We start from the raw sequence: 24184 nt of genomic DNA, 5'->3' as shown, positions 1-24184 counted from the left end.
TTTACTAACAGCAACTATAACAATTTTAAGACTGGGTTTGTTATAGGATGAGTACACTAGAAGTGTATATAACTTGCCTCATTAAAAAAATTTTTAAAAAGTGTAAGTTCTCTAATTTAGATTTGTCCTTTGATGTAGATTTACCTTTTTGCAGAGATGATTTTTCCGGGAGAAAAATTTAAGTTTCTGCAAAATTGTAATAGGGTCGAGGGGGAGGTGTAGGGAAAGAAGTGGAGTTTCACCAACCCTTTTAGACTTTGTGTCAGCAATACAGGTTGAGCTGGATTGATTCTACCTGTATTAAAACATTTGAGCTCATTTGATGGATGAGTGTTCCATGTAAAAGCCTTCAGCTCTAAGCTGGATTTTCCCCTCTACAAGGCAGATTCATTATTCAGATGCCTAAGGATCTCCTGTGGTCTCAATCCCTCATTTATTAAGTATCTTTTCTTGCAGTGGCCTGCACATGTCCTGGAAGAGGTGCTCCATAGGAAAGATAAGGCCACGAGGCACTCTGCCAAGGAATAGTTCTATTTTACATTGACTGAAAGCAGAGTATTTCAGTAAATTGAAGCATTTTGATTTGCAATTTCTTATTTCTTTTTTTTTTAAAGAAAACTGACAAAACAAACACGTGATGGGAAGGGAAAGAAAAACAACAAAGAGAAGAGGAAAAGAACAAAAATATTTTTATACTTTGAGTTCCGGGGATGGAAATGTATTTCGAAAGATATGGTTCCTAAAGGCCAGAGATTTGGATCTTTACAGAGCTATGCCAGTTTGTAATCAAAACAAATGCCTGCATTACAAACTTTAATCAACAATGACACAGATTTTTTTTTTTTCATGTCCAAGGAAGGCTTGGGTTTTTAATACCAGATTTACTTAGGATTAATGATTTAGACCTCTACTCCTTCAACTAGTACCATCTAAGTACACACAACAAACCTGTGTTCTTGAATGAAGGCCTACTTGTCATTAAAGATGTGGTTTTTTGTTTTGTTTTCAGTTTGTTTCTCCTTGAAGTTTAATATCTCTGTTTCAAGTAGAATTGTCAATCAATAAAGAAACTTTAGGAAAAGGAAAGCTGGAGACAATCTCTATCAGACACAAAAAAATTATCTTTTAACTTTTTGTGTGTAAATCTATGGTTAAAAATACCATTTTAGAAAAAGTTAAAAGTCTAAAGGTATTGCTTTAACAGTATTAAGGGGTTTTTTTTAGATTCATCAGGAAAAAACCCTCAGACTTCTGGACTAATTTAATGTGAGAGTTTAACAAAAAAATTATTTCCTTCACTTCCTGCTTTTCCTGTTCTACTGATATCTTTGATATGTGTTTTCTTTCCAAGGGTAATCTCAGCAATTGGATCACTAAAACAGTGTTAAATGCCAACTGTGTACTCACAGTTCTATAACCTCCTTACTCCCTCAGGGCCCTCACATGGTGACTGAGGAACTGCACTCCATCAGCTTTGAAACACAGGTCTGCCTGTACGGATTGACTATAAATTTGGAAGTGAGTATTCTAGACAGATTTCCTGGGGCAAGAATAAAAGGCATTTTCCAGCAGTTTGTAAAAGAACAACCACACTGGGCCAGACCACAGGTCTGTCTGTTCTAGATGTATCTCCAGCAGTAACCACAGGCAGACACAAGACTTCCAGAACTTCTGGAAAAGAAGTGTAAGCTTTGGGAAGGAAGAGGGGGCTAAAAAAAAAAAAAAAAAAAAAAAAAAATCAAAGCATAACACAGTATTAACACTTTTCTCAGCAGCATTTACATACTGCATACATTCTTTCCCCCAGACCAGCTCTTTGCCTGTGGTGATGATTTCCAATGTCAGCCAACTGCCCAACGCGTGGGCTTCTATTATTTGGTACAATCTGTCAACCAATGATCCTCAGGTAGGTCTTCAGTATTTAAGTACTGACTTTCTGCCTTTTCACAGTTGTATTATTTGGTTACTAAATACATTAATTTTAAAAGATACATATTTCCCTCTTAAACTGGCCTTATTTTCTTCACATACCCTGTTATCAACATCACACTTTAATGCTGTTCTCTTTATCTTTTTTCCCCCGCTTGGATATAAAACCAAATACACCCTTAGCTTTCCTTTTTGTATGCTAAAGTAGTAGTTCTTAAACTAAGGAAAGGTGACAGCCCTTCTCCACAACTTCTCTGAGTTTGAATTTATCTCTTTTGGGTGTGGATGATCAAAACTAGACCTGTTAAAAATAATTCTACGAGTACAATTCAAAACCATCAAAGTAAGCATATGGGTGGGTCTGTAATGTACTTAAGTGCTGCTTTCCCTCATGCATTTTATAGGGTTTGTTATTTCCGTGGAGAAGATTATAAATGTTAAGTAGCAACTTCTAGTGGCTGTAACCCTGAGCAAAAGCAGAATCATTCTTTCTTTCTCAGTCTCCATCTGTCTCAGCACATATTTTAGATTCAGTCACTGTACTTGCAGATTGTAGAACAGTGCTGTCAATAGCTCTGAGGCTTTCAGTCAGGGATTAGTGGCAGTCACACAGATGTTTGGAGGAGGGAAAGGGTCAGACAGTTTACCATGGAGAGGGACTGAGAATGATGGCAGGCTGGACTGCATTATCGCTCTCTGATACTGCAGAGAGTTTTTGCACAGTCTTCAGTGTGTTCATTAAGCACACAGTCCAGAAAACAAATGAAAAACTAAGATAAGCCAGATGATTCAATTACATATCTCTATATCAGTATGTAACAGTTTGAGGTTTCCATGTACCAAACACTGAAATATAGTGAGAACATCTACATCTTTTGACAGGACTTAAGAATATTTTCATTGTCCTTACACATGACACTACCAGAAGCACAGCAAGGTATTTTATCATCAAAGATGCACACAAGGACTCTCACCCTACAGCTCTGCTCGGGCACCTGAGTGGATTTTGCTGGAAGGCTGTGGGTGGGAGGGTCCTCAAATATTTGCCTCGATGTTTCCCACACGGACAGAGCTCACTTTCAACACTTCCAGATTCTGCTGAAGTACCTACAGCCTCCTTTTATAGCCTGCAATGTATTTCATGGTTGCTAACTGTCTAAACAAAGCACTAATTCTGTTGCAGAATTTGTCTTTCTTCAACAACCCCCCTGCTGCCACTTTAAGCCAGCTCCTAGAAGTACTGAGCTGGCAATTTTCATCATACGTCGGTCGTGGACTCAATTCTGAACAGCTCAACATGCTGGCAGAGAAACTTATGGGTAAGTGTGTAGAAATACACAGATTTTGTTTGCCTTTTGGCTCTTATATTAGATAGTTACAGGTAATGACTTTAAGCCCTTGTTATGGTTTAACCCCAGCTGGCAACTAAGCCCCACACAGCCACTTACTCACTCATCCACAGTGGGATGGGGAGAGAACTGAAAGAGTGAGAAAACTCAAGGGTAAAGGTAAGACAGTTTAACAGGTAAAGCAAAAGCCACACGTGAATGCAAGGCAAAACAAGGAATTAATTCACTACTTCCCATCAGCAGGCAGGTGTTCAATTTGGAAATCAGGGCTGGATCCATCTCACATAACAGTTACTTGGGAAGACAGATGCCATCACCCCAAAGATCCCCTCCTTTCTCCTTCTTGTCCCCTAGTTTACTTGCACTTCTTGGCACTCCCAGCCTACTCACTGGTGGGGTGAGAAGCAGAAAAGGCCTTGGTTCTGTGTGAGCACTGCTCAGCAAGAACTAAAACATCCCTGTACAACCAACACTGTTTCCAGCACAAATCCAAAACACACTAGCTACTGTGAAGAAAATGAACTCTACCCCAGCCAAAACCAGCATGGCATGACCTCCAGTTCCAGAGCTGATGTCAAAAATGTCACAGCGACATTTTTTTTCTTTAAAGAAAGGAGGTGTCAGCTTATTCTTATGACAAAGTAATTCAACTTTTGAACTTCCAGGCTGTAAAAAGGGCATCAAAATCACACTGAACTTTGATGTTATTTTGCAACAGATAATTACTTGGTAAGGAAGCATCTGAAATCAAAAGGAAGTATATTTTTGCTTATAAGGTTTGGTTTTTGTTTCATTTTAAGTATCTGGCCCTGTGGATCTGTTTACATCTGGGACCCATCCTTCACTGGTGTCAGCACAGCAAAGAGGCCCTGTAACCTCAGCAAGATGAACTATTGAATACCCTGATCCAGCTGTCCCACAGAAGGAACAGACCTGAGGGAAAGCTGAGAAATAACATTCAGGCTAAAAACTGAAAATGAGCATGTAGTGTTGCAGACACCAAGTCCCAGAACATTTTAGGCAAATATTCCCTAAACTACTATTATCAGCTGCTTCAAAAGGGTGCACTAAAACTGCCCCTTAGGATGCCCCTCTCCAAGTCCGGATGTACTGTACTTCCCACACACCCCGCCCAACTATGCAGATATCAAGATATATCTATTTCAAAACTTCAGGAAGAATACATGCACCATTTGTCCTTTTTTTTTTTGTTTTTTTTTTCTTTCAGGACAACAAGTCAGTTACAATGATTATCAACTGTCCTGGGCAAAGTTCTGCAAGGTACAGTTCTGAAAGTAAAACTGGATTCTCATTTCCCTTAACACCCACACATGTGCCTAACTCTGTTTCCCTGATGTTACTGGTAAGATCACCACTTGCCACACATGGGACTTGCTCAGCACAATCACACCCCTTGTAAAAATTTAACTAGGAAAACAACAATTCCAGAAGTTTAAAGCTTGGGATAGGAGATCTACTTAGTTATATTGCTACAGATATCAGAAACTGCCATTACAGTGTGCCCTATATATTTCTGTAAATGATCAATAGATTGTGTTATCAGAGCATGCAATACGTTTTTCATAAAGCATAAGTAATTTTTTTTTATATGCTCAGTTGTGACAAATTATTTGAAGACAGTCAATATATGCAATAACTTTGATGAGGAATTTACTGCTAAAGAAGGATAAACCCATTTTATTCATGTTAATTACATTATTTAAACAAACATAGAACACTGAAAGAATTTCAACTTTCTCATAGTCATTTCACTCAAAATGTCATTTCCTAACCAGGAAGAAACAACAAATGTGATTTTTTTTTTCATTGAAAAATGAGATACTTCCAGCACATATTAAAAATCTGTTGGTTTTATGTCAGGCTGACAGAGAGATGTTACTCAAAACCATAGCTGAAATTGTCATTCTGACTTGAACAAACCAGCTTATTCTTGAGAAACTGAGATAGCTATGTCACACAGATGTCGGGTAACAACACCCTTACAATTTTCTTCTTGTGTGTGTCTGTTTTGTTTGTGTTTTGTGGTTGTTTTTTAACCATTAGGAACATCTGCCTGGAAAGTCTTTTACCTTTTGGGTTTGGCTCGAAGCCATTTTGGACTTAATTAAAAAACACATTCTTCCTCTCTGGATTGATGGGTGAGCAACAAGGAACCTGCTGTATATTTATTGATCTCTCTCTATTTTGTCCTTTACTAATCTCAGTCTTAGCTGTGCAGAAGAGAGTTTGCAATGAGTTTAACACTTCTGTCTCCCTTCTATTTATACCTTCTGACAAGTTTTGCCAAAGAGGAACAACACCGAATCTCTTAGAAACACAAGTTTAAATCTATTCTTCTGTTCTTTCTATACAGTCAAGTACTGTGGATAGATTTCAACAGGCTTCATAGTACTTTGAGCTCAATGTCATACTCCACATATAAATCACATGAAGCTTTGGTCATAGTCTCAAGGCCTTATAAAGCTTTTATAATCAGGTTTTAGACATCTACATAAAGTCTGGCCAGATCAAGGCTGGCTAGAGTCCTGGGCAACCTAGTCTGGTGAAAGGTATCCCTGTCCATGGCACAGGGGTTGGAACTACATGATCTTTAAGGTCCCTTGCAACCTCAGCCCTTCTATGATTCTATGCATCACACAGATTGAAGTATTTTTTCCCAAAAGTAAACCCATGATTCCCTGTTACACTACAGGTACATTATGGGATTTGTAAGCAAAGAGAAGGAACGAATTCTGCTCAAAGACAAGACACCAGGAACATTTTTATTAAGGTTTAGCGAGAGCAATCTGGGTGGAATTACCTTTACTTGGGTGGATCAACTAGAAAATGGTAAGTATAATTAAGAAAAAGGGAAAAAAATCCACAACCAAAAAAAAAAACAAAAACCCCCAGAAGACCAAACCAAAACTAATTCAAACTCTGCAATATACCTGTAATACAGGAATTAAGGTTTTTTTCTGGTTTGAAAGTAAAATTCTTGTGTATGGTAAAATTCAAAGTATGGTTTTGGGCATGATAAAAGCATCATATTTTCTCAAACACAAACCAAAACTCTGACAGTCTACCCCTCAGTTCTTCATATTAACTTTACTATTTAAATTTACATATTAACTTTACTGCAGGCTTTAAATTTGTTCCCTCACGTGCAGAAATTATATATTGGAAGATACTGACATTGGCAAGAATAGGTAAAACCCATTCAAGTGTAAACTTCAAAAGAAAGGCAAAAATGAGTTCCAACTGCAGACGTTGATCTGTTAATTATCGGCGGTTATGGTGCCTTTGTGTTTCTACAGGAGATGTGACATTCCATTCGGTGGAACCCTACAACAAAGGTCGCTTATCTGCCCTGCCTTTTGCCGACATACTGCGCGATTACAAAGTTATTATGGCAGACAACGTTCCTGAAAACCCCCTGAAGTATCTGTATCCAGATATTCCCAAAGATAAGGCCTTTGGCAAACACTACAGCTGTCAGCCAAATGAAGGTTGGGCTCCACTTCTCTATTCACCCCTTCCTGCAAAGCAGCTGCAAAGTCAAGAGGCAATTTGAGCAATGTGAGGAGAAGAGGAAGAGAACAAATTAAGATGCCTCATTTAATAGTCACTTCAAGACAACTGTTTTAACATTTGTCTATCATTTAGACAGCTTCATTTTGCAAATATATACCTGGTCTTCGAGGTTACAGTAGAGGTGATGACAACAATATTTAAAAGAAGCTAAGAAACAGATCTTACGGTAGATAGAGACAAAAAATAGGGTTTTTTTTTCTGATGCATTACAAAATTCATTGCTCAGGTGTTCAAAGGAGAGGAAATTGGAAAGTCATTCTGCTTACTGTCTTCACAGTTGTGTTATACTGTGTCATGCTGTCTCTTTAATTTCAAGAAAATTCTGTATATTCCAAACAGCTTTGAAGACCAACTTTAGTCCATTTCATTCAGCGGAACTATACAACAAAGGTCACTTATTTGCACTGCCTTTTGCAGATATACTGCACAATTACAAAGTTATTATGGCAGACAATGTTCTTGAAAACCCCTGGCAACTGCACTGGAAAATACAAAAAGGTTAGACAAGAATGCTTCAAATACATTCTGGCCCACGCTCTTTCTTTGCCCAAGTTACAAGTCAGATAATTCTTAGATCAAACTCATTATCTCTCAAAAAATCCCTCAAACCCATAATTTTTAATAGATAATACACATTCTTCTGGACTTTCAGTATCAAAGGTTACAATTCCATTTGAACTCAAATTCCTACACAACTCAAAAATATTTGGAGGCTACAATTTTTTCCCCCTTCATTTTAATTCAGTGGACTTTGCCTAATGCTCCAAATGTCTAAAATTTTAGGTATATGCTTAATTTCATGCAAAAGACATTGTTGAAGCTGTATCTGTAGAGATAGAGCTCCACACAAGCATTTGCAGAATCAAAATCTAGAGGCTCAGAGTAAGAAGCTTACAGAGTTATTGTACATTTGCTTTTGAAGGCCTAACGAGATCTTTCATCAGTTGTGGTATCATATTCTGAGATGGCGATTCATATCAAGGTAGCACAGACAATTATGTGACTAAGACCTGAAGTCAAGGACTAATCTCAGGAATTCCCCTCACTTTAATGGCTGTTTACTTATGCAGAAGCAGGGACTTTTCAATTTATTATGGTCTACAGCCCTTAAGGCAAATAATCAATTTCGAATAAATAATAAAATTACAAGATAATACTTAACTTCTCTAATATTTATTTTAGTCTCAAAGCCCTCAGATGGAGGAGTCAAAGGTTATGTTCCTTCTGTATTTATCCCAGTCTCCAAAATGTAAGTATCCTTACAGATGTATTATACTTCAACTGCTATTTTTATTTAATTTACATCCAATTTCAGTTTTCCCTGCCTCCCTTCCCCAAACTATTTGAGAATAGTTTGACATAGAAATACATACTGTGTTTTTATTTGGCCAAGGACTGCTAAACACAAGAAAGGGAAGTAAAGAACTTCACCTGTACAGTGCTTTTCCCATTTATGCAACAAAGCATCTCTAAAAATTGAATACAGATTTTATGGTACTCTGATCTACTTATCTTCCACTGTCTCCTTTTTCTCTCCAGCAGCTGATAGTAGGGACAAGGGGGAAAAGGATAAACCTGACTCTATCTCCTACATTTTTAAGTGTAAAGCAGGTTGTTGGCATATGCTTACAGAGCCACCAGCAAGCCCAAGTACAGGCCTAACTAAGTGAAAAAAACATTCACCATACTCCACTGATATGCATGAAGGTAAAGGGATTATTTGTCTAAAATTAATTTTTTTATATTTTGTTTTTGCTTGTTTGTCTTTTTTTTTTTTTTTAGCCTAAATGATTCTACAGAACCACATTCTCCATCAGATCTTCTCCCAATGTCCCCGAGTGTTTATGCTGTGCTGAGAGAACACCTGAGCCCCACAGCCATTGAAACTGCCGTAAGTTGCAAACTTTTCCATTCCTAAGTTAATACTAAGCAAACAGGATACGTAGAGCAGAGATGCTGGTTATAAAAAGGCTGCTTGTACAATGACAAAAGAATCACAGCTCTTTCATCACTTGCTGTATTACTCTGAAACAATGGTGCAGACGTTTCCTATTGTAAATGGTAGGGGATACTGCAAATATCTTGGAAGCCCTGTGTTGTGTGGAACTGCCTGACACGCTGGCCAGTGAACCCTGAATGTCATAACACAAAGATCACAGAGTTCTTGCACGAACAAAGACTTTGCACTAACAAATACATGACAGTTGTATTAATTCTGTAAACAGCAAAAAGACCTGGGCTTGGCTCAGAGGAGCTGCACAAGGAACATAAAAATTTTCAGTTCAGAAAACTTGCGTAAGTTTTTCAAACCACGTGTTTTTAAATGGGGTACCAAGGTGTAAAATTAAAAGCAAATAAAACTAATATTAACTAAGTATAGAGAAAGATTGGGAAAATACTCTATGAACATAATATTAAAAAAATGTCCTCCTTTACTTACTGACTAGAAATTTTGTTCTGAATCATCATGGCTTAGAGTCCTTAGAGCACTGATGTATACCCAGCTGGGGATTTGCCCAGCACACTTCTCTCAGGAAACACAGCAGTGGTTTGGGCTTTAGCAGCTTTAAAAGAAAATTTCCTTTTTTAATAGTAGCTCTTAGTTTTCTGAATGCTCAATGATTTATGATCTTAAAAGAGTTATGTATTTAAAAGCCTACTAACTCCCTGTCAAATGTACCTCTGTAAAACACTCCTCCTCACCCACAAACAGAACAAAACTAAACCAGAATCGTGACTGTTGATGACTGGAAGCACAGTTAAGCTTTATGTACAAATAGATGAGTTCTTTAATATACATCAAGTTGATGATCTGTTCAAGAGCAAAATATCTTCTTTTTCTTCTTCACTTTTTTCTCTGATAGCACTTGTGACAAACTAGTTTTTCAGCTGAAAATGAAACAACCAGCCTGAACTAAAATTCTAGGTTCTAACCTACTACACCTGAACCAAGACCTGTCCTCACTCATTTCTATGTTGGCTTATACAAATGAAAACACTTCTGACCTTCTAAAACTGCACTCATGAACTATGTACGACTTTGTGTTTCCCAGAGTTTTGGCAGTGTAAAATATTTGGCTTCACTTTCGTTTAACATCAGCCTCCAAATATTTGGTTTCTTCTAGCACACACAGTAAACCTCAAAACAGCTCTGTTCAGAGCTTCAAAACAATGACCATTGCTGTCTTTTAGAGTCTTCACCAAACAAAAAGAACGTGTTTGGTGGCAAACTGGAAGAGTTAAATACAGTTGTGTTGTGTTTTTTAGAAGTACTAAGACAAGTGGTTCAGTACTGCTAGATAGCAGGTGATATTTCTGTGGGATCTTACTAGAAATGTTTTCAAATTCTGCCAGAAATTGAATGAGAAAAATAGTTTTAGAAGATTTTTAAAGAATTCCTTCCTTTTTCGATTCTATTTGCCTTGCTAAACAGAAACAAGGAAAATATGGAGGTTTTTTCTTTATCACCCCAAATTCACACAGCAATCTATCCTGGTGAAGAGCTGGCTAAGTACAGTAAGCATGCAATCTGCATTATTAAAGCAATACTTTTCCTCCAATGCCAATAAAAAACACTGTGTGAGATACAGAAAACAAGAGTGAAATCTGCAGCAGGACAAAATATCCTACAACTCAGTAACTCAGTCTTGCTGCATTCCCTTCTATTTCCCCCTCTCCAGATTCCCTGACCCATCAGGAAAAAAAGACTCCAGAAAGAGCCCAGCTACACATATCCATAGGCTACAAGAACCACAAGAGTTCATATAAAAATAAATAGGTTTATTGCCACTGTTTCCCATGGAGTGTTTTCTAATGAGTGTTCCTATAATCTGCGAAGAATTAGAAACAGGATCCGTAGATTTTTATCAGTTTGTATTACAAAGTGACACTGTAGTTACCTTGAGCCAGAGACAGTTTTATCTGCAGTTACTTTTGAATGAACAGCTGCAAGTGCCATGAGATTAATCTTTTCCTTCTTTTCTTCTAGCTGAGTTCTCCTTACTCAACTGACTGAAGTTCACATACTGGAAAAATCAGTAATCATGTGAACACTGGATGGGTTAAAGATGCCTTGATTTTTTTACAATCATCTTTGTAAATCAGCTTTTCCTGGAAACCATTATGTTATTCTTAGGCCTCTTTCTGTTATCAATCAACATGTAAACAAGGAATTTTCTCCCTAGGGATTCAAATAGCTTTCTGCAAGTCAGATTTGCTGTTCTCAGTGATAAAAAGGCCAAATCCTTTCTCATTTGGAAGTCATTTGACTGCAGTGAGGTCCCAGCAGAGATAAATTTTACTTGCAGAATTAACTAACATTCGTAGAATTGCTGTAAATATGAGAATATAAGAACAAAACGTTTTGCTTCTGAAAACAGCACAGAAAGATAACTAAAGACATTAATGTGTTTGAAAAAAATTAGGATTTATTATGTTAAATACTTATTGTTTAATTGTAATCTTGCACAACACTGGTTTAGATTCTATTTCAAAGCAAAGATTCTCATTCCCCTGAGTTTAAATGTCCCAGAGGTGTCTGGGACATTTTTCTCCAAAGAAGTACCTTCAGCATAGATTTTTATCTGACACCACAACAAAAGTTGTGAAAGACAGGTAAGCGTGGCTGGGAAGAGAAGGGAGTTCTGGAAAGGAAGCAGACACAAAATTTGTGGTGTCAAAAAGGCTGTCTCCGATTTGCCACTGGAAGACAGAGTTAGTAAAACTTTCTCCCTCACAAAATAGTTGCAGGAATAAATCTGTTTGGGCAAGGAGCACTCAGATGCTACAGCACGTACTATCAGAAAGCCTAGAAATAAAAAAATCCTGACCAGTTACAGTCTGGATACGAACTGATAAATGTCAACTGGGAAGCACAGTTTTAAAAACTGAGGAGCTGCGGCATTTGCCAACCACTGGGAAAACTGTGCTGCATGGCAGATTATTACATGTCTGTCAGAGGCTCATTTAATAAACAGAATAGCTAGCTTGGTCTTGTCAGCTTTTTTTGCTCTCAGTATTCTCCCTAAAACCTGTGTTAATAGAATAATAAAGAAGCAATTCTAAGGAGACATATACTGGCTCAATCAAGCTTTAAGTCTTATCCACAGAATACATGGTTAATGCATGCAAAGTTCTCACAATACAAACCCTTGAATGCTTGCACCTTACTGTTTCCTTGAGCAGGTACAAAGTAGGTATCTGAGATGAAAACATAACCCCCTTGAATCAGTAAGACATGCATTTTACTTTCATTTCTCCTTTTTTACTCACTCCTTTCACCCGTACCATTTATATTAGTTGAAAACAAGTGAACGGAAACAGAGTAATGAGCTATTTCTGTGATACAGGGGAATAGATTTCAAAAAAAAACAAACACATCTCTGTTCATTGACCTGAGTGATTTAAAGTGAGCTGCACGTCAGTCATTTTCTCTCAGAAAGCATCATGTATAAATAATTTTACAAAACAACAAGAGCAATTCTGTACATAGTTTGGTAACATCTGTAACTTATATAACCAGCATGAATAAAAACAGATTTTGGCTTCAAATTGCATACCTGGACCTCTGTGGAATTTTTTTCAAGGCCCACAGAAACAGTCTTGCTGCCTTTTTGTTGATCTCAAGTCCGGACTACAAGCAGTAACACAGGCTTCTAGAGCAGCAAACATAACTTCACCTCACATCAGCTACTGCATGCCTTTTCATTCTAAGCTCTTCTCACAGTCTTAATATAAACTAAATGGGGGATGCCCTATATTTTTGACCTCATGAGAAGTACTGTAAGAAGGGACCAGACATAACACGTGAAGCAGTCTCGTCTCCTCTCCCCTTCCTCCCTGCTCCCCAAGCAATGCAACCCTTCAAGACTCTCAGCTATTAACTTCAGCGTGATATAATTGGTGTTACTGAACAGCATTGTGGATCAGGTTTTCGCATTACGGTTTCTACTATTGCTTTAAAACAGATTTTGCAAGGGGTAGGTTTAACATGTCATTGAAAGGCATGTGACTTAAATCATTTTACTGCTTTAAAAGAACACTGGAGTAGTTTACTGTAAGATAAATATATATAGCCCAAGTCTCCTTCTGCTAAAAAAAGTGAGTATTTTATCCTTATGCCACTACAAGTAAGAATAGGGTTCTCTAGTAAAATGATGGGGAAGGGAGCAAACACGCAAAGGGGTGTCTCAGACACTGCCAGAAGAAACAAAACATCCACTTTTAAGTACTTTTACTAACTGTGCTTACGCTTCCGCTGTGTTTTGCAGCAGCAAATTAAAAAATAACATGGCTGTTGTGTGCTTTGTGTCTTGGTGCATCACTTTGACGATACTAATTAAAAAAAAAAAAAAAAGTGAAAACTGTCAGTTACCTTCTGCTACAGCTTTTATTTACAGCCGTGTTTATATATCCACTGCTCTATGGCATTTCATCCCCCAAAGTTTACCAAACAGACCTTCTATTTCCTTGTTTATTTCACGGAGTAACAACTGCCCCCTCCATCTGAGGAAGGGGCGGGGACACAAAGGACACCGAAACAGATCCGAGTACCCTGGAGACCCGCACCAAAGCCTGGATTTTATTATCCCGGTCTTTGCTGACACTTCACAAAGGAGACAAAACCCACCCAGACCGTGTGCGCCCAAAGCAGCAGCAGCAGCGTCGCTATTCCTGTTCACTATTCCTGTTCGCTGCTCTATTCCTAGCGACTAGGACTGGAAAGAAAAGCGGGATGAAGGAATGGGAAGGGCGACAACGCTGAGCCGCCCGAAGCGGCGTTCTCAGTGCCCTGGAGGGCGATGCGGGTCGCAGGGCATGGACCGACACCCGCGGCTGTGCGTGTGCGCGTCCCCGACCCTGGCTGCCCTTCCTTCCCCCGGCACGGCCCGTTTCGGTTTCGCTTTCCCCTTCCCCTCAGCCGGGGCCGCTCCAGCGGCTTTCCCAGAAATCACGTGGAGCGGCTGTTCCCTCAGGGGCCCTCCTCCTGCCGCCGCCGCGCCTGCGCACTGCGGCCGTGCGGGCGTCCCGAGGCGGCCGGAGCCGGCACGGCGGGCACTGCGGGCCGGGAGCTGGGAAGGGCTCCGGGAGCCGGACCGAGAGGTGAGGGGAGCTGCCTTCGGACGGGCGGTACCGGCGCCTCGGGGGACGGCGCGGCGCGGTGAATGCCCGGTGCAGCTGGAGCTGTCGCTCCCTCAGACCGCCCCTGCCTTTGGCTCGACCACCGAGCTTTGCGCTTCGGTGTCTTTCCCCCTGTTGCAGCGGGTGCCGTCTCCCAGCGGTGTTCACTCCTGGCAGGGATACCCATCAGGGCATCACCCGCCTCCCGGGCGGCAGCGCTGCTCTTCCGGCACCGGTTGCATCTGCTCCCAACTCCTGCTCCCTGAACGCCTTTTGGCTCCTTCTGGACAGCTGCACCTGCGCGTCTCCAGACTCCCAACACTGCCTGCTCGGGAGCCCCCAGGAGCGGTCCCTGTGCCCGGGTCGGTGCTCTCTCCCTGTTCCTGCTGTGGCCACGTCGCCGGGCAGCCTCTGCCCAACAGGTGCGGTACCTGCGTGGTGCTCCCAACCTGCGGGACTGAGCCGGGGCGGGGAGCGGGGGGAACACGGGGAGGGAGCGCTGTCCTTCCCCGCGGGAGCCGTGCGAGCTCCCGGCGGCAGCACGGGCTGCCCGCCGCCCTTTGCTCCCGAACTGCGCCGCGTGGTCCGGCCGCGATCCCCCGGGAATGACAGGAAAGTAGGTAGAGTGGCCAGGAGGGAGCCCTGGGGTGCATTGGGAAGAGTGTGGCCGGCAGGTCGAGGGTGGTGGTACTACCCCTTTACTCAGCCCTAAAGAGGCACATCTGGAGTGCTGTATCCAGTTCTGGGCTCCTCGGTACTAGAAAGGCAAGTAGTCACTGGAGAGGGTCCAGCAGAAGCCACAAAGATGATGAAGGCTCTTACAAGGAGAGACTATGGGAGCTGAGCCTGTTCAATCTAGAGAAGGGAAGACTAAGAGGGGACCTCATTAATGCATACAGATATCTCAAAGTTGGTGCCAGACTCTTATCACTGTTGCCCAGTGACAGGACGAGAAGCAATGGCCATAATCTAAAACAGAAGTTTCATCTCAACATGAGGAAGAACATCTTTACATTGAGGGTGGCAGAGCAATGGAACAGCTGCCCAGGGAGAGTCTGGATTCCCCCTCTCTGGAGACATTCAAAACCCACCTGGACACCTTCCTGTGTCACCTGCTCCAGGTTACCTTGCCTTGATAGGGGGGTTGGACTGGATGATCTCCAGAGGTCCCTTCCAACCCTAATAATTCTGTGATTTTCTGAGTCCAAGCTGAGCTGTGGAAGACACCCTCAAGCACAGCTGTTACGAGGCACACAGACCCACAGAGCTGCAAATACATCACCCATTTAGGGGCCTCCAACGGGGCTCCTTTTCTCCAGACACACCTATGGGCTGTGATCATACTGCACTTCCCTTGAGTAAGGGCAGAATAGGGGCTACCTGTCCTATACCTCCTCACTCATCAGTTTCAGGCTGTGCTCTGTGCCCCACTGTGCCTTCTCTACAAAAAGGTATTGACTTACCCCTTCTTTGATGTTTCCCTGCTTGCATCCCCAAGGGTCATGTTTGCTGCATTATTACATTGCTCTGTAACCACCTCATTGAATGGTTCTCTGCCACCACTCCCCAGTCCTTTCCTAGACTGGTTGCTTTAAGACACAGAAAGATTGGAGTACATCTTCACTTAACCATTAGGGAAACCAGCAGATTAAATTCATGAATTTAGACAAATTCTTTCCTCAGCAATGTCACGTTTAACTGTTTGCCATGGTGCAGCCACAGCACACTCAAATGCTGTGTTACCTGAAATCTGAATAGCATACACATCAAAAGCCTCAAAGCCTCACTTAAAACATAATAGCATTTTTAACTCTCATTTGCTTCTCACACATAGCATATGCCACTCAGCAGCTGGGGGAACCAGCATACAGACACTAACAGGTTTAGCAGGAAGGCACATACAAGATAGTCCTTCACCCTGATGCTGCCCTGTTCTTTGGATAGGTCCTATCACCTCTTTTTTAAAGGTTCTGTATGTGAGTGGATTTGCATGTCACCACGCATGTTCTCAGCCTGTACTGTTTCTTGGACATATCTTTATGTGCCATTTCCACTACAGCATGATAACCTGCAGCCTAATGAGAAGACTAACTGATCTGCTGCTAGAAACCATATGTCACAATATAAAGCCACTCTCATAAAAGTGTTATGACTGAGAGAAGCCATACTGTACAATATTAATTCATTTAAGTACCTTGTATCTGCTGCACAGATTCCTTGAATTTAGCCTGAAAATGTGGTCATGAGAACTAAAGCATATAGCAGAAAAAACATCTTTGCAATACTTCTCCATTTGAACTGACTTGAGATCTAGTCCATTTTCAGAGCAGGTAGGTGGGGACACAAGTACCAAGTGAAAATGAGTGCCTAGAGGGTTCTTTGATTTTTCACTCATGCTCTTAGTAATGGGGAGTATCAACAGAAGGTGAAATTCCACATGCAGAATCTCAGTCATGCAGAGTACAGATCAAACACATAGGTCCTCATTCTCATATTCTTGCTAAGCAAGAGAGCAGTAACACGAACCATGCCCTAAATGCCATGAAAAGGGGTTCAGAGGAAAAAAAAAAAAAAGGCACATTTTCATGGGAAAGGGTTATTCCAGCTTGGTCATTTTTCAGCAAACAGTGCACTGTCTTAATTTGTAAATTCCATTTTTTTTTTTTAAATTTAAACAAGCCCAAAAGAAGTTTTATTGTGTTTAAAGGACTAGCGTCTAGAACTGTTACAGCTGAAAATAAAATACTTTTGTTCGATGAAAACACTTTTCCTTCTTACTCTTCTGTCTGGTTTAACCCCAGCCAGCAACTGTGCGGAGCTGCCTCACAGCTGCTCACTCACTTCCCCCTCCTCCCTGTGAGGTGGGATGGGGAGTGAATCAGAAGGGTAAAAGGGAGAAGACTTGTGGGTTGAGATAAAGACAGTTTAGCAGGTAAAGCAGAAGTTGTGTACAGAAGCGAAACAAACCAAAGAGTTAATTCACTGATTCCCATGGGCAGGCGGGTGTTCAGCCATTCCAGAAAAGCTGGGTTCCATCACACCTGATGGTGACTTGGGAAGACAAACACTATCATGCAGAGTGTACCTCCCTTCCTTCCTTCTTCCCCCAACTTTATATACGGAGCATGATGCCATATGGTGTGAAATATCCCTGTGGTCAGTTGGAGTCAGCTGTCCAGCTGTCCAAATTCTTGTGCACCCCCAGCCTCCTAGCTGGTGGAATAGGGTGAAGAGCAGAAAAGAGCTTGTCTGTGTGTAAGCACTGCTCAGCAATAATAAAAACATCCCTGTTTTACCAACACTCTTTCCAGCACAAATCCAAAACACAGCACCACACTGGCTACTGTGAAGAAAATTAGCCTTATCCTAGCCAAAAGTAGCACATCCTCCAATTTTATCAATGTTCATGAAAACTTACGTTATTTTTCACCAGCTTTGTCCAAATACTACTTAAAAATTTACACCGATTTTTTTTTCCACCCCTTCCTCAGGATGACTCAGTGGCATCAGCTACAGCAACTTGATTCCAAGTTTTTGGAGCAAGTTCACCAGCTATACGATGACAGCTTTCCCATGGAGATCAGGCAGTACCTGGCACAGTGGCTGGAGAACCAGGATTGGTAAGCTTAGAAATTAGCCTTTGGGTTGTGTGATAAGCAATGTTCTCATACATACAGTCACAGGCAGCAGCAGAATACTGGTGAAGCAAGCTGCTTAGGTGAACCTTTGCTGGTAGGATGCTTTGCTGTGTGGGTGCTGCAGCCTGTGTTCCTGCCCCTCTTCCAGGCTTTCTAGAGGGGCCTGACAGCTGGAATAAAACTGTCCTAGAGCTCATATTGCTCTCATTTGGTCTATAACAAAAGCAGCTGTTTTAAGACCGATCAGTTGCTGTCTTGGTAGCTCAGTCTCTCACTGTTCAAAGACTTTGAACTTCTGGCAAGATTTCTGTGAAGTATACACCATGCACATGCATCAGGTTCACTTGTAGATTCTTGATGTGCATGAAGTGAGCAAATGAATTTGCACACAATGTGGCAAGAATAATACAGAGAAAACCAACATTTCTGTATCAAGGAAAGTAAAGTCAAAGTTAAGAGAATGAAATTGGCTTACGTTGGAAAGTAATTCTTACTGCTTGCATATTCTACAACTGTAGTGGGGGATTAAAAATAAAGCACACCTGTAATGCATTTCTTGGATGCTGTATTAGAAAGGTATTTAACACAAGCATGCCTTAAATTATTCTAGGGAACATGCAGCCAACAACGTATCTTTTGCTACGGTGTTGTTCCATGACCTGTTGTCACAGCTTGATGACCAATTCAGTAGATTCTTGATAGAAAACAACTTTTTGCTGCAACACAACATAAGGAAAAGCAAACGCAATCTGCAGGTATGCCGGGGTTCTATACCTATACATTTGCTTGAATTGCTTCAGTAGTGCAATTGGATCATAGAATCATAGAATCGATTGGGTTGGAAAAGACCTCCGAGATCATCGAGTCCAACCCTTGGTCCAAATCCAGTCCATTTACTAGATCATGGCACTCAGTGCCACGTCCAATCTGCGTTTAAAAATCTCCAGGGATGGTGAATCCACCACCTCTCTGGGCAGCCCATTCCAATGCCTGATCACTCTCTCTGTAAAGAATTTTCTCCTGATATCCAACTTAAATTTCCCCTGGCGGAGCTTAAGCCCGTGCCCCCTTGTCCTGTTGCTGAGTGCCTGAGAGAAGAGACCAACCCCCACCTGGCTAGAACTTCCCTTCAGGTAGTTATAGACGGTGATGAGGTCACCTCTGAGCCTCCTCTTCTCCAGGCTAAACAACCCCAGCTCCCTCAGCCTCTCCCCATAGGACTTATGCTCCAGTCCCTTCACCAGCCTTGTTGCTCTTCTCTGGACCCGCTCCAGCACCTCAATATCCTTTCTGAACTGAGGGGCCCAGAACTGAACACAATACTCAAGGTGTGGCCTCACCAATGCAGAGTACAGGGGAAGGATCACTTCCCTGCTCCTGCTGGCCACGCTATTTTTGATACAGGACAAGATCCCATTGGCCTTCTTGGCCACCTGGGCACACTGTTGGCTCATGTTGAGCTTCCTGTCAATTAGTACCCCCAGGTCCCTTTCTGCCTGGCTGCTCTTCAGCCACTCTGTGCCCAGCCTGTAGCGCTGCATGGGGTTGTTGTGGCCAAAGTGCAGGACCCGGCACTTGGCTTTATTGAACTTCATCCCATTGGAATCAGCCCATCTCTCCAGTCTATCCAGATCCCTCTGCAGAGCCCTCCTGCCTTCCAGCAGGTCAACACTCCCTCCCAATTTAGTGTCATCAGCAAATTTGCTGATGATACACTCAATCCCCTCATCTAAATCATCAATAAAGATGTTAAACAGGACTGGGCCCAACACTGATCCCTGGGGAACACCTCTAAGCAAACTACCCTGCCATGAGGGATATTCACAGAGAATGTGTGAGAATTCTACTTTAAAATCCAGAATTCAAATGTCACTCTGTTTTTGTTTTAATTGGCTACAGTTAGAAAGTTACAGTTTACTTACAGGTACAGTTACAGTTTCTGAGAGCTCTAGGAAAAGGGCAGTTGCAGTTTGTAAGGTGTTTACTGTATGTATTTGGGGCACTTACTCAACTGCAGTTTCACTTAACCCATGCCCTCCCCATCCAGTTTCCTCAGTGTCCTAATAAGACACTTTTTTTTCATGCAGAAAAAACACAGGGAAAGAAATCCTTCCCATGTAGCTGCAGAACTGCAGTTAAGAGCAAAGGACTTGTCCTTAGGCAGCACTCTGCATTGCACTGTACTGGAAAGAAAAGGGGCAAAGCAGTTGGTAGTGAGTGCCAGTGCAGGACATATCCCTAGTGGACTTATTAGTCAGTCATCCACTCCTCCCTGTAGGGCTCTGTGCCAGAGGGTCTTCCTTCACCACAGCCTAATTTCCACTCACTGAGCTTCTGCTCACCGCAGGTAGGTGACCAGGGGACTGTTTTCTGAGAAGAGGAGAAGATGACCTGTATTTACACCATAGTAACGAGAGATCAGCAATGAAAGATCAGTCAAGAAGGCTGGCACAGCTCAGCGACCCCCAGGGCAGCACCATCCTGAGCAGAGCAGGGCGATATCAATCCACAGCATGTTCCAGCTTTGTATGCATGTAAAACACTAAGGTTGAGTTTCCACCCAGCCTTGACCACATGTTCACAAGTGGCAGCTAATATACCTTCTTTACATCACTGAGCAAGAATCGTACTTGCCAGGCTAGAACACTGCCCTTCAAAACCAGCAGCCATATGTCAGAGGGTGGCTCTCGAGAGATGAGCTCTCTTTAGGACTGTAGGATAGTATCTCACTTCTCCCAAAAATGTCTCTGACCCTTTCCTGTTGTTTTATCCCAGTACCATCTCATTGTATGCTAATGAGCTAAAATGAAAACTCACTCTTAGAGCTGGTTGCAGCTGCCATACCCTGTAGTCTTGGAGCAGGCTATGAACACAGTCACTCACTAATCTTTTTGCCAATCTGAAGGTTACTGAATGACAAGAAATTAGGTGTGTGAACTTAAACAATAGACTGTCTCTAATGCTAGGATAACTTCCAAGAAGACCCAATACATATGGCAATGATCATCCAGCACTGCCTGAAAGAAGAGAGGAAAATACTCAACAGTGCCCAGCTGTCAAATGAGGTAACAGTCTTGAAATGTCTACTGCAGTTATATCTACCCTTTCCTATTATTTGGGACAGTGGGAGTGGATGAAGACTGAAAGGGGAGACAGGCTGTCCTCTCTCTGCCCAATAATACCTTTCTTAAAGACAGAAGAGTGAGCGCTGATATGTACCAGCTGGACAACCCTGATACACACCAGCTGGACAGCATGGCTTGCTTCTGCTTTATGAAGCATTTGGAGGACAAATGGCCTGGAAATAATTTTTATTCCTTGAGTGATGTAAAAGCTATGCTGGTTTTTTAATGCTTGTGTAGTATGACATAGCCTGATGTGCTCATTGGATTTTATTTCAATAACTAGTGCTTATCTTATTTAGCAAGCAAAATTTTAGCTTTGTTCTGCTGCATTTTACTGCCAAATTTACTCTATATTAAGCAGCTGAGCTTGATGCTTTTCTGGACTGTCTGTTTGGGAAAATGAGGCATCATCTCCTTCCCAGTTATCTCCAAGTGTTTCTTTTTATTTTTGGTTGTTTGGGGTTTTTTTTGGTTTTGTTTTGTTTTTTTTTTTTTTAATGAAGCCCTTTTCTTTCTTCTGAATCATAGAAGGCCATATTCTTCTCCTTCCTCATCTGTTCTCCAACTTACTTTTTTTTTTTCCCCTTTGCAAGAACTGTTCTGCAATAAGGATTCTGCAATTAGGGAAAGGCATGCAAAATACAGAGCTAGATGTAATCCACTTACGTAGAAATAAAGTGATGACTGACCAAGCACATTAAGTTCTGATACTGAAATACCTCACTTTCTGCCAAATTTTTTTTGTATGAGCATTGGTAGTGTGGGAGGAGCACTCAGGCATGGGGTCTACTGCAACAATGTCCAAAACAGCTCCTCTAAGAATGGGACTCTGACAGAGTCAGAGTAGCTGCAGCTACAACAGCTCTTCAGTTCTGTCACATGACATAAAGCACTTGCTACTGCATTTCCAGTATGCAATAAATTTGGGTCATCAGAAAGGGAAATGGAAGTATAGAATGGTTTGAGTTGAAAGGGACCTTAGAGATCATCTCATTCCAGCCACCCTGCCATGGGCAGGGACACCTTCCACTAGGCCAGGTTGCTCAAAGCCCCATCCAACTTGGCCATCACTTCCATCACTGTTTAAGGTTGGCACTAGGTACAAGTGGCCCTGCCTCTGCTTTCTGTTAACTGCTCTCATTTCCCAAAGCTGAGAAGATAAAATACAAAACAAGCACAATAATAAGCATCCTAAAAACCAAAGGAGAATCCCAAATGTCAGAGCATGCTAAGATTGCTGTAATGGTTTGACTTAAATCTATGATGGGGTAAACCTTTGCCAGTTTACCAAAATAAATACTTTAGATGACCTCAGCTTAAGCTGAGGCGTTCATGAAAGCAGCAATGCAAATCTGACTGTCCTGCATTGGAAGAACAGCAAGTTTCTAACACCAGTAGTTCTGTTAGTGAAAAATTCTGTCTTTCACATTACTGCAACTGAGTGATGTCATGCAGTAAGCTTCCTGACTCTTTCAGAAAAACTATACAGAGATGTAGTGTAGTGCTTGAATATGCTGTAGGAAAACAGCTGCATGCTAAGTTACCCCTTATGCCTGTACACAGACCTGTATTGTTCCTACTCTTAGTCCATTTCTCCCCATATCCTGTATGGATGAATCTAATACTTGATGTAAATGTCATTCAGCCTTCAGGGTGGTTGTTTTCTTGAAGTACATTTAGGAGACACATGAAGCTAAGCAAACAAGAGAATGGATTTGTGCAGAGAAAACACAGATATTGCTGTGATGAAAAAAGTGCAGCATCACCACACAGTAGGCATTTTTAATCCTCCCTTGTTTCTTGCAAATTCTCCTGATCTTGATTTTATACTACAAAACCTTAGTATGATTTACCAGAACAAGCCATGCTTCCTCAGGTTGTTTGCCAACAAAAGCCACTAACCTACATTAACAAAAAAAGTATTTGCTGTCATGAGTCACTGGTTTAACTTCTGTTGTTGCTTTGCCTCTTCTCTCAGATGGAAGTGGGGGGCATACAGAACACTGTGACTGGGATGCTGGACAAACAGAAGGAGCTTGATACCAAAGTTAAGGCTGTAAAAGCCAGTGTTTTAGTAAGTATAATATAACTTTTGTTGATTCATAGATGTCTAAAAGCTTTCAGTACATAAGATGTAGCATAAAGATGTTCAGTACATAAGATAAAATAGCAAATAAAAATAAGATAGTGGTTTGATTTTCAAGTCTAACCAGTGATTGTCTGAAGACAAAAATTATTTGTCAGTAGCACCATAATACAGATTAGTATTTAACTCATTTAGCAAGGTCAAATTTCTTGTGCCTAAATTTTTGCAACAAAAGTTTTACCCATCTTAAATACTAGCAACCAAGGAAAACCTCCTAAATCATATACTGACCAATTTGTTATTACCTAGAAGATGTATTTTTTTTAGCATATTGACTTAGCATATTTTTTTAGCTGGTTGACTTAACAAATACAGTCACAACAGAAAGTTTTCTCCAAACATTACTTAAGAATTGCAAAGTTTAAAATCCTGTGTGCTGTTCCAAGTTTTTCCACTGTAGCCTAGGTTCTCCTAAACTCTGTGAACTTATATGGCTAGACAACAAAGACATATCTATATTTTTTAATTAACAGATTTCAGTTAGCTGAGACTAAAGAGGGAGAGTGAATAGAAGGTGATGAAGTTTAGGGATATTTCCTGTTAGGGACTTCCAGGAAAAAGCATTGCTGCAAAAGTGAACTTCGTGTCTGTAAGGGGCTGGTACCAGGCAGTGCCTTGCATTACTTGAAAATATTGAATAATTGTGGCCACATTCATTTTTGCATTACAGGATGTGGAGCAGGACATCAAGACATTAGAGGATATGCAAGATGAATATGACTTTAAATATAAAACCTGGCAGAACAGAGGTGAGTAATTTTTATATTGCATATAGTTTGTCAGAGTAAACTCTGCTGTCTTATGTCAGGACATTAACCTAATGATACACAGCCAAACTTACTGGTAATTTCCCTCCTTTATTAATTCTGCTTTATGCTGAAACATAAATTTCTGAAAATGCATTTTCTCCATCTGTCTTTTGTTACAGGCAGAGAGCCTCCTTGTTAACACAGTATTCCTTTGTCCTTTACATCCCTTTGCCAATAAAAGCAGCAAACCCTATAGTGTCTGTGACCATTCAACCACACATGTAATTAGTGTAGTTTAGGCTTCTCTTTGCCATCTTGTGTTTCACAAATGACTTCCTGCTTCAGGTTTTGTAGCCTTTTTTGTACCAAGGGAAACACATGCAGCTGTAAGTCCACACTGGTTTTTTATACAGATCTGTCTCTGTTGTTAAGTTCTTTGTTCTAGAAAAAGCTTCAGTTTCCAACAGCAACTAGCAGGTGACTATCCCTCAGAAGGGGGACACGTTCAGAAAATCCTGAGGGAAGTACCAAGCCT

At 41.2% G+C, this 24184-nt stretch overlaps 1 protein-coding gene across 1 annotated transcript in view; it reads left to right on the top strand.

Moving 5' to 3' along the window:
* The window catches only part of STAT4 (signal transducer and activator of transcription 4), a 73460-nt gene that overhangs the window by 30415 nt on the left and 18861 nt on the right, over window positions 1–24184 (top strand). The window contains exons 15-31 of the mRNA XM_064661860.1: window positions 1435–1518; window positions 1808–1906; window positions 3113–3248; window positions 4507–4559; window positions 5343–5437; window positions 5992–6128; window positions 6596–6787; window positions 8055–8121; window positions 8655–8763; window positions 10861–10884; window positions 13587–13973; window positions 14133–14413; window positions 17483–17611; window positions 18240–18384; window positions 20596–20694; window positions 22733–22828; window positions 23571–23649. Of these exons, the coding sequence (XP_064517930.1) occupies window positions 1435–1518; window positions 1808–1906; window positions 3113–3248; window positions 4507–4559; window positions 5343–5437; window positions 5992–6128; window positions 6596–6787; window positions 8055–8121; window positions 8655–8763; window positions 10861–10884; window positions 13587–13973; window positions 14133–14413; window positions 17483–17611; window positions 18240–18384; window positions 20596–20694; window positions 22733–22828; window positions 23571–23649 (2212 nt within the window). The remainder of the gene's footprint in view (window positions 1–1434; window positions 1519–1807; window positions 1907–3112; window positions 3249–4506; window positions 4560–5342; window positions 5438–5991; window positions 6129–6595; window positions 6788–8054; window positions 8122–8654; window positions 8764–10860; window positions 10885–13586; window positions 13974–14132; window positions 14414–17482; window positions 17612–18239; window positions 18385–20595; window positions 20695–22732; window positions 22829–23570; window positions 23650–24184) is intronic.

This window comes from Pseudopipra pipra, chromosome 7 (assembly GCF_036250125.1).
Source record: "Pseudopipra pipra isolate bDixPip1 chromosome 7, bDixPip1.hap1, whole genome shotgun sequence".
Taxonomy (NCBI): domain Eukaryota; kingdom Metazoa; phylum Chordata; class Aves; order Passeriformes; family Pipridae; genus Pseudopipra; species Pseudopipra pipra.
The sequence above is the reverse complement of the archived record's forward strand: the minus strand, read 5'-3'. Positions and strand labels throughout refer to the sequence as shown.